Genomic DNA, 11,314 nt, shown 5'->3' with positions numbered 1-11,314 from the left:
CCATGGCCTATAAGTTTCATTACTTATTTATTTTCTTTGACCAGTCTTGGATTTTCACATTGCTCTTTTTAAGCAACAAGTGAGAGGAATGGTTGTTTTTATATTGACTAGTTTTGATGGTGTAGGCCTGTAGCCTTCCTAGCATTGAACTGATAGTGATAGCAACGTCGTAATTTCATTATAGAATCAGTATCTTTTATAATGCTTAATGTGTACTGAAGATTTTTCCATTTTAATGTTCTTTCTATAGCTTCATTTAATAAGCAGATGTGGGAATCTGTCGTGTAGTTTTGCTTGGTCTGGTTTAGATGTCATTTTAATTATTTCCGTTTTTTGTCACTTGATATCTGCTGGATAGATTTGGTAGAATATGCATCTTCTTTGTACTTTTGCCTTTACAATAAATAGTATGTGACTTTGGTTCAGTTCTGGTCTGGTTCATGGCTATGTGGAGCATTCATGTTCTCCCCATGTCTCCCTGAGATGTTTGTAAGCACTTCACTTCCCACTTGAATTGTAAACTTATGCATAGACCTGGCCAAGTATGAGTGAGTGTGTTCTGTAATGTCCTTGTGTCACGTTCAGGGTTAGGGTTCCTCTTATTGCTATAATGTATGAAGCCTGCTGTGAAAATAGAGGGATAGATTGATACATTTAGTAGTGTCCTTGTCTTTCTTGTAGCTGTACTTGTGTCTGACTGCACAATGCCATGTCTGAGATGAACCTCACTTATAAAACATGCTCATGGTATTCTTTTTGTAGTCTTTTGGCTTTATACTGTTATATTTTTCCCTAAGTGCTTTGTGTAGTTCCTGTGCTGTTTGTTCCCCCTACAATAACCATAATAGGCCAGCACTCTGGATGACCCTGAAAGTTATTTTGATAAGTCCACAGCACTATTGAGACAATTTTAGTTTTCTTGCTCCACAGCCAGCTTATCTCAGTCTGTTCTTTCCAGTGTTTTTTGTATTTCATTTCCCTGCCTCTGCCCCATGTGGCCAGCAGATCTTTTTTCCTCTTTGTGGTGTTGAAAGCCAGTCAATCCCAGGTAGTGAAATAGTGTGGCACTGGTAAAAGTTTCAGAGCAAGAATCTGACTGGTGTATAATTTCTTTCTATTCTCAACAAGGTCTTGAGTCTTGCACTTTTCAGTAATGTGCTTACCTTTACCCTTGTGTGCAGACCACTGTCTTTTGCTCCTGTGATCTGACACTTCCCTGTATTCATTTGTTCTGTTCTAAGCTATCGATAGGTCAGGTTAGGAATTCAGAGTAAGACGTTGACATACTTAACATTGCAGACGGAGTGGTCACTTTATCTGATGCACCTGCCCCTCCCATGTACCTGACTTCTCAATCAGTATCCATATCATTTGAGTACACAGTGCTGTTTATGTCAGGTAGACAGGTATGTGTGCGTGCTGTTCAGAAGGAGAATAAGCAAAACACAAGCTATTTATAGTTATGCACCAAGCTATTTATAGTAGAGATCCACCCCCAGCAAGTGTGACGTGTTGGACCTGACACTGGCTACCATCCTAGTGTCACGTGTCCGACATCTGTTTTGTCCATGCCCTAATGAATTCATTCTATTGTGACCTGCTTGTTAGGCCAGTGTATCACAGAAAGTGTCCAGTCGGTATATTTATAAATCAACGTGTGTGGCTTTAAATCTGAGGCGTTTTCCTCTCAGAGTAACCTAAAATGTTTCAAAACTGAACAAAGTCATGAAGATCTGGAAGGAAATAGACATACTTAGTACAGGCAGATTTTGTGAAGTTTTTAGTTGCTCTGATAGTGGACAAGCTTCATAGGAAACTCCCTGTAGATTTAGCTGTCCCTGATGCGTCCTAAGGGTCTGTCTTCTTTTTTGTTGCTTTCCTTGTACTTGGCGTGTTTTTTTTTTTTTGCTCAAAGGGTCTCTTCTAGTGAGAAGGTTATGTGGTGTGGATATTTTTCTGGAGCCTTAATTGTGCAAAATAATTTGTTTTTGACACTAAAATTATCCGCGTGTTTTCTTGTAATAGACACATTTGTTTGTTTTATTACTTCATATTGTTTGAGCACATTTTGTGGTGTATACCGATTATCTTTAGCTTTTCTTGTACAGGAAAATCTGTTTTAGTCAGTTTTCTATAGTTTGCGTTAAAAGGCTGAGCAGGCCTTCACGTCTATTGGGCACAACATTTGTTGTAAAATCATTAATTGGTGGCTTTAGAGCTTGTTGTTTTATTTTTTAATATGTAACAAATATACAGTAGAGTCTCGCTTATCCGACATAAACGGGCCGGCAGAAGATTGGATAAGTGAAAATGTTGGATAATGAGAGGTGTTAAGAAAAAGACTATTAAACGTCAAACTATGTTATTATTTTACACATTACAAACCTAATAATCATGTTTTACAGCAAAACAGCAGAATAGATTAACTGAAAAATGTTACAGAATTGTCTGAAGTTAAATACAGTATGTACTGTACTTAAAAAGTTCAGTCCTGTGATGATTTAAAGACATTTTTGATCGTAGTCTGCTTTCCTGACGAGTGCCGTTTCTTTGCTGCCAAGTCTTGCCATCTATGCAGCATCATTATGTCGATTCCTGTAGCTTCATCTTGTTGCTCAATGTAATTAATTGCTGTTTCTAGACCCTTAACTCTGTCACTCGTATAGACAACATCCGTACAAGCGTATACTGTTTACTACAGCATTGTGACTGCGTGTGTGTGTGTTTGTGCTGTGACTTGCGTGCTGTGACGTGCAAATCCCCATCTTGCACCCAAAAACACGAAGCTGAGTCTCAATACTTTAGAAACACCAGCTTTATTCAGCTTGAAACAGCAACAGCGCAGTTATTTATTTTAGCGGAATCTGCCATTCTCCTATACACAGACACAGCAGTCAGGCAGGGTTGGGGGAAAGTAATACTGTGCCCTGCGCATTTATAATGTTCCTTGTTCGTTGTATCACTCATCGACGGCAAGTGCTAATAGCATGTCCGCAATCTTTTCGAATTCACTTTTATGGCAAAAATGGATTTATGTATTTTTACTTTATATTTTGTATTACTCATTTTTATATGAATAGTACTTGAGTTTCCATTATTTCTTATGGGGAAATTCGCATTGATATACTGTACGAGTGCTTTGGACTGCAAGCACATTTCCAGAACGAATTATGCTCGCAAACCGAGGTTCCACTGTAATTAGCTGCAGTAGAGTCAGGAGCAACAAAAAATAGACTACGCTCGCAACTTGCAGTTCTTTTTGTCGATTGATGCATTTTTTTTATTTTTTTTTTGCGGTGGGACATCAGGTAATCTGGAATGTCGGATAAGCAAGATTCTACTGTATTAGTAAACACAAGTAGTGAGGACACCATGTGAACAGTGCTTTTCAAAATTGTCTGAAGTTCACAGTCAGTGGGAGACCTGATATTACTTGTGCATCCAGGCATTTTGCCTGTAGCATCTGTCTAAAAGAGTAACATATTGGTCTTCTAATGCACATTCTTGTAGTGAGATTATAATGATCTAATTGTATTTTCCTTTTAGATAAATGCCTTATCTCATGTGTGTATGGTCTTGAGGCACTGGAATGTGAGTAAAGGCCAACCTGTAAATCTCTATGTGCCATGGAAAAACTCACTTAAACCAGATCCTAACTGCATATGGTATAAATCCAGGACTGGTAACAACTTGTATTTCAAACAGCAGGCGGTTCTACCAGACACATACAGAACCTTACAACGTCCCGAAAAGAGAAGGGGCTCTCACAGTAGAAAAGGTCACCATCATGCCCAAGCCAAGATTAGTATGTCACTAGAGTTAGCCCAGTGGTTACTTACTGCAAACCATAGTACTGCATCCTGGTCAGTAGGGAACCACCTTAGAAATACCCCAGTCAGTGAGAGAGCAGCACAGGATTCAAAGATATTATCATATATGCACTATGACTGTCGAGTGCAGAAGATGGGCTACACGTGAACTTACCACCCTTTTAAATCCTAATAGAATTCAGGAATGTAGAAGCACCAGGATCCACCAGAGAGAGCCATAGACATTTGGCCACAGGGATTCTGCACAGCATATGTGACCTCAAAATTGGTTCCTAGGATTTCCCCAAAAGTGTTTTCTAGATAGTAATATTTAGCCGCCACAACATCAGATTTTAGTTGAGTTTGGAGTTAGGAGGAGGAAGTGTTTGCAGGGGCTCAACTGACAGGTGGAAGCCAGGTCATGACTGAGAGAGGGAGAGTTGGAAGTGATACTGGGAGTGTTCCTTGTGGTAGGTGGTTAGTTAAGTCTTCACAAAAAGGAAGTAGGATTATTGGTTCTCTTCTACATTATTGTTTTATGTTTACCTCCTTCGCTGATTCTTCCTGACTTTTATTTGGAAAAAACAGGAGTGTTTTTTTTTGTCCACCTTGGATTCTGCTTGTTTGCAGGGATGGACTGAGAGCTTCTTCTGCAGTCTGTAATAGATAATAACAGATGAAGAAAGGTCTGGTGTATACCCCTATATAAAATGTGTACAGACGTTTAAAAACAGTCACTTCACTAAATATAGTAAAACATTTGTAATGTTATTTTGAGGTTAACCAAGTTATTTTTAGCTATTGCCCCAGCTGGAATGTAATGTTGACCTATAGAAATTCACTACAAAGTCTGTTTTGTCATTCTGGTCTATTTTTGAAAGGCCACTATAGACACACCCTGCGGAAATGCCACACGGTCCAAAATCAGCCTTCTACTATGTTAGAGTGCCTCATGACTTACAGTAGTTCCTTGTTTTATTTTTCTTATTAAGAATCAAATGCAGTTATTTGTCACAGAAATTTTTAATCTGTATAAATGTAAAAATCTTATAAACTCTGTTTTAAAATTTGAGGATATGGACGATTTGCAAGTTAGCACATATCAGTCAGGTTACAGTCAGTGACAGTAATTTTACTCTACATATTGCCATGAAATAAATTGTGCTTGTCTTTTTTTTTTTTTTTTTTAGAAACAAGATATTGTTTTACACTCCATAAAATGGATTCTCAAGGGGAGAGTATATCAGTTACTAAGCGGTGTGTACCTCTGGAGGAATGCTTGTCAACTGGATGCACTCCCATAGATCATATGGGACACAAGGTGAGGAACATATTGAAGGGAGACCTGGGGGTTTGTAATTTTGGTGGTGTGGGCTTTGATGAGAACTCTGAACATATGAGGTACCTTGTCAAATTGATTTTGTAAGAGATGCTTACAATCGCTTGCCACTAGCAGTACAGATGCTAGTCAGTGTGCATTTGAGCCATAGGGGAGCGTCACTTCACAGTAAATATGAAAAATGGCACCCATACCCCACTGACATTGGGATTATTTTTTTCTGTCTCCTTAAGTGGTGAATAACAGAGCTGAGCATCATACACAAAGTAAACGGCAAAATTTCCCAAGGGCTGTCATTTGAAATTGACAATGATAAATGAGGAAACTGCACTTTATCATTGAACTGTATCTGTAGACAAGCGTCTTAGAATGTGGGCTACATCTGCCATACAGGACCATCATCTCTTCTACGTCATCATGGAATTCATGTGAACTCTGAGACGTGACCTTTGAGCATGGATGTGGCCTTTAAACTCAAATGTGCAGATGTTGCCATAGTCTTGTAATACTTTTGACTTTTGTGCTAAGCTGAATAAAGCACCATTAATTCTGTTAAATGAATCACTATTGCACTTTTATTATTTACCACACTTGGTGTTAATATGTATTTTGTTGCATGTGTTAAAAGTTTAACTACTGCCACTATATCATTTTTGCTTTCAGGTTTTATTGTGAATTGATTAAAAATTCCCCACAATGGACTGAGTCTTCAATGAATCCACAATTCTGTGTGGTGTCTGTTAGTTTTCTTTGGATCTGACTCCATGTTACCACAAAATTCAGTCTTAAACTACATGGATAGATAACTTCAAATGAATACTCCACCCAGAAATTATATTTTTTTAATATGTTATAATATGCTCCATGTAGTTTATAGTGACGACTGAGTAAAATATTTAATCTCCTGTTTTATGGGGAATGAAGATGATTAACTTTCAGACAGAGTGAGTGTCTATGGAGAACAAACTCTGCACAACAGCAAACAATAAAAAACGTCCATGAAAAAAATCTCATGTTACTCGTGTCACGTAGTTCATATGTCAAGTTGAACAGTCATATGCACAAAACGGGCAATACACATGCATTTTTTGCTAAAAAATTTTTTTAATAAATACTTCATGGAAATGAGAGCAGTGCATGCAGAGGAAACGTGTTCACATGGAATCAAGCTGTTGAACTGAAGACCCACCTCTCCTTCTCATTCATTGATCAACAGCCTTGTCTTCACCTCCTCTGTGGCCTTTTCACTTGAAATGCTCTGCCTGACTCCCATGCACTACACAACTCCCATAGGTTTCATAAATGTTTCCCTTTATCCGCTATCAGTTTGTTAATATTTCATCCTCCCAGCTTTCTGCTTTCATAGCTGTTTAGCTTAGCGTGCCTTACTAGTTCAGTTTCAGTAAACAGTCACCAGCATAGAAGAGTTCTTATCCAGTTTCATATGAACCACTATTGTCTTCACCAGTGCTGATATCCTAAATAGTCATGAATGCTAAATGGACTCCTACTGAAGTGCTTTATCACTTTAAAATATTTGACTATTTCCATTTGCCTTCTTGGCCACAGTTTGTTTTTCTTATTGTAACCACTTCTCTTGAGACACTAGTGATTTACTCAGTTCCTACTAGTGTTTACTTCCACTCTTGGATGCCTTATCCTTCTTTCTTTCTTTTAGCTCTCCTTTATTGCCTGCTTCACCAGCTTCAACTTTCCCCATAACTCATGCACCAATGAACCATCCTTTTCCTTAGTATTGTCATAATTATCATTTTGCCTTACTAGAAGTTTATCTTTGACCCCATATTTTTGTTGTTTTTGGATTAAAATAATTTTAAATGATGTGCTATGTGAAGACTTTGGTTAGGGATTCTCTGTATAGTTTTAGCTAAGAAGCTTTTAGTTTTGTTTTTAAGATTTTCTGGCAACAAACTTGGCCTGTTTCCGGACATTTCTTTTCCTTGGCCTCTGAATTCTGGCCTTTCATCTCGTGGTCCTACTGGATTTGTTTCCTTTCAGACATAATGAGTGTACTGGAGTGAGACATTTCCTTTTTTTAATCCCTTCTATCATGATTAAACCATAGAGCCTTGTCAAGTCCTGTCACCCTTAAACATAGCAAATAATGTTCTATGAGATTCTAAATAATTCTAACATGGTATATGCGTTATTATTTGTTTGTTGTTCCCAGTAGTTATTTCCTTATTTGCTTCTGTTTTACATTTTGACCATCATCTTTGTCGATGTCAGTAACGTCTGGGTTTGTTGTAGCTGTTACTACATATGTAGCTGCCATTGCCTGGCAGTCGAGTACACATGACAGCATGTGATGCATCTTTAATAAAGACAGGGACTTAATTTGTTTCCTATCGGAACGCCAATCTGAAGGTCACATTATGGGTGACGTTTCGCCTCTAAAGGATGAAGACTGTTATGCCCTTTTTAACTGTTGCTGTTCATTTGCTTAACTGTTAGTTGTGGTGCTTTTTATTGGCAGCTCAGAAAATCAAATTATCAAATAATCTTACCATTTGTAGGCATGAGATGTTTCAGTTGAGCCCACCTTTTTGTCCCCCCCCCCTTCTTGTTTTAAACATTTCCACAAGCTTCACTTCTAAAAACTTCCTGCTTAAGCACTTTTGTTTTATGATGACCCTCATTATTACTAACTCTGCTCATCTAGAAGCATCTCCATGCATATCATCTGGGTGTTCTTGGCCTCATTATGATCAATCACAATACTCTTTTCCCAATGGCCTAGTTTGTGGATTTAAGCACAGTCTGCTTTTCTCACTCTCAAGACTACTTAATATACCTCATGGTGTGTTGTACCTTCACTCACCTTCTTTTCCAATATTCTGTGCTGTATTTTTGCAGCTCTCTTTGCTATCGTCAGCCATGCTTTAAGGAGTCTTTTTCTCAATTTCATTTTCTCCACTATTCCTGAATCCCATCGCTATGTTATCTTTATTCTGTTTAATAAAAATAAATTATGATCTCCTTGGCAATTAACAATTCAATGATAAAGCGAATAGCTTCACATATGCCTATGTTTTCTGTCCTAGCCATTCCTGACTAAAAACCATGGCTCAAGTAAAATTGTGCAATGAGGGAAGGGAATAAGCTTTATAAGTGGGATGTTATTTGAGCATGAAATGTAATTTAGTTAAATTTCTTTAGCTATAGTTCTGTTTAACTGAGTTTTATTTTTACTTTTCTTATAGGTTTGCACTTCTTGTTGTGAAGGGAACATCTGCAACCTGCCAGTGCCAAGAAATTTGACGGATGCAGTCTTTGCCACCACATCGCCTTTGAACAGAACAAATAAACTCGTACACTCTGGTGTACTCGTACTCTCCTGCATGACCTTTATGATGTCAGTCCTTGTCTAGTGCCCAGGTTAAGAAGATTTCTGCAAGAAAAAATAATAACCATGCCCTTTTCAGTAATCTGATTTTTTTTAATGTCATGTAGCAGTTTAATATCAGTATTGACAAAAAACGTGACGATGACGATTCACTGAAAGATGTCCGGGATATCGACACTCGGTCAGTCTGTAAATTCGTAACATGTAATAATAACTTTTATATCGTCACATTTATACATTCTCAATTTTTACCAGCACTGGCACTGTCACAGGCACTATTGATGACTAATTAGTTGTACGTTGGCATTTCAGCAGTCATCCAGGACATTGATTCAGCACCACCATCAAAGGTACGCAGTCGATACAAAGCCACATCACAGTGAACTTATCAAAAAGTAATCCACAGTTTCCAACCAAGAGATGAGTCTCGATGCGGTTCAGTCCCCCCTGAAATGTGGACATAGCCACACATTTTCTCCTAGACCTTGAGATGGTGCTGTCAAGAGAGATCGATTCATTTGTAGCGTCAGATTCTTACGATTTCATAGATAGCTGAACTCTATTTAACATCTTGCAGCCCCAGAGATTTCTTTCATGACTGTAGAGTTTTTTTGTTTTTAAATCTGCAAACATGAAAAGACTACATGATATGTTGGTGCCTTGGTAAATGAAGAAATTTGCTGTTATCTTCTTGTTAACAGCCATAGAATCCAAGACATGCCGACTGCAGAGGCGACGGAGGTTTGAATGTGACCAAGAGGCGCATAATACAGATTCTGGTAGACAACAGTGAGTGGAAGGAAAGCCATTCATTAATACAGTGAAATTATATATATATTAGTTTCAATTGTCGCATAGCAGTGGAAGTTTTAATTGCAAATATCTTCCATGTTGACTGGATATCTGGAGCACTAATGCTCCAGTGGCTGCTCTTCAAATGATCACTGTGAGCCACTGCATGCCGAGTCTCAACAGGCACAAGCAAGGCTACAAATTGACTGGAATGCCTCCAAATGTATAGTGTTAGATTTATTTTATGTGTATCATAAGTTGTAAATATTTTCATTGTATTTCATCTGTACAGCTTATAAAGTATTTATTTTTGTAACATACATTTATACTAAAAAAAAATTAAAATATTGGTAATTAAAATCCTGAGGACGTATCAGCCGACTCTGCACTGTTGCAGCAGTTTTTTTAAGACTACCTACCGTCACACTTGGAAATACAGGATATGATTTCTCAAAGGAAAAAAGAATGTGACAACGAGAGTCGCTCGCTGACTGGTCCCGTTGTGTCCGCTTTATGGGAGAACTTTCCCTTAAGTTTTCTTATATTTGCACTAACATGTAAAATTATACTGATGTGGTATCTAAAAAAAAAGCTGATTTTAAGATGCCTAGATAGAGTAGTATTTTCAAGCCCCTGTATTAATTTAGAATATAAGTTATTTTATTTGAAGAAGAAGAAGAAGTAAAAACAAGCAGGCTTTGTCGAGTCATGGCAGTGTGACTGTTCAGAGTATTCTGTTGTAAATATGACAGCCATGGCTCAATCGTCCTTCTCTCCCACCTGTCTCTCTTTCTCTCTCTTTTTAACTTGGTTATTGACAAATTGAACATCAGTTGTACCACACGCCATGTCTCTATAAGTTATATTTATGTACATTTTGTACAGACTGTAAAGGACACCATATTAAACCATTTTTAAAAGAAACTAAAGAAGTCCATTTATTTGTTCACTCGCAGGCCTGAAGGCCTTTGTCTGTTCTGATCAACATCCTGTCTTTTTGATTGCTTCTCCAGTGTCCAGTTTTGACGAAAGTAAAATGTTAAGAGTTAGTTGAAGACAGTAAATATGGCCACGTGTTGCTTCATGCTACATAGCACTGTTTGTGGACATTCCTGCTCAAGTTTGGCTTTTCTCCACACTGTGGATTATTATCTGTGGTCTGTTTTTGCTTCACTTTTATAGATTTGTTAGAATGCTCACCTTTTTAATGCTAAGACATTGTAGCTGTTGCAGTAATTTGGGTTTTTGCCCTTGAGTTGTCTATTGCTTTGTGATGGCGTAAACTCTGCTTTTGTTCTTTAGGGTGGCACTGCTACCTTACAGCTCTGGGGTCCTGGTTCTTGGGCTCAGTTCTCAGCACCTTCTCCTCTGTAATGCTCAACAGGGGGTGATCCACCTAGGATCCCTCACTCTCACATGGGACCGCTCACCGCTGAGCTGGTTCAAATTCCCGATTCTGCCCATCTGCCCCTATCCCTTTGTCGGTATCTGGGAGTCCTGAAAGCACAGGTACTAAAAACACTTCCAAGGTTGCCCACTAGAGGGGGAAACACAGTCGAAATCCCCCTACTAGAAACAACAAGAGCCAAGACGAGTCTTGACAAAATAAAAGGTTTATTTTTTACCAAAAGGCTGTGCAAGACCCGAAGAGCACAAAGGAGATGCCCGAAAAGGCAAGGCAATACAAAGTCCCAAAACAGAATCCAAAAATCGAGGCCGAAAACCGAACAAATGATAAACACAGTCCTAAGAGAGGCAAGGTCAAAAAACAAAGCAATCCAGAAAAATCACAAAACAATAGCAAAGCACAGCAAACTCTCTTCACACATTCAGTGAACTGCAAGGAACTATGGGAGGCCCTCCCTTAAATAGGATGAAAGGTGATAGATTGACAGGTGGCCCCGCCCCTTGGGGAGCCACCCACAAAACACAAGGTTTATGCCCCTTTCACAACACAAAAAAACACAGTAAAATGTGCAAAATAAAAATTAATACAAACGGTACAAA

The 11,314-nt window shown here is 38.4% G+C and overlaps 1 protein-coding gene across 3 annotated transcripts in view; it reads left to right on the top strand.

The window, feature by feature from the left end:
* lypd6 (LY6/PLAUR domain containing 6) overlaps positions 1-10,231 on the top strand; it is a 206,473-nt gene extending 196,242 nt beyond the window's left edge. For all 3 annotated transcript variants that reach the window (XM_039757342.1, XM_039757341.1, XM_039757340.1), the window contains 2 exons: positions 5,000-5,130; positions 8,373-10,231. In XM_039757342.1, the coding sequence (XP_039613276.1) occupies positions 5,000-5,130; positions 8,373-8,540 (299 nt within the window). In that variant the 3' untranslated portion in view covers positions 8,541-10,231. The remainder of the gene's footprint in view (positions 1-4,999; positions 5,131-8,372) is intronic.
* Positions 10,232-11,314: the final 1,083 nt, after the last annotated feature.

The sequence above is a fragment of the Polypterus senegalus genome, chromosome 6, assembly GCF_016835505.1.
Source record: "Polypterus senegalus isolate Bchr_013 chromosome 6, ASM1683550v1, whole genome shotgun sequence".
NCBI lineage: Eukaryota > Metazoa > Chordata > Cladistia > Polypteriformes > Polypteridae > Polypterus > Polypterus senegalus.
This window is presented reverse-complemented; position numbering and strand designations above follow the sequence as displayed.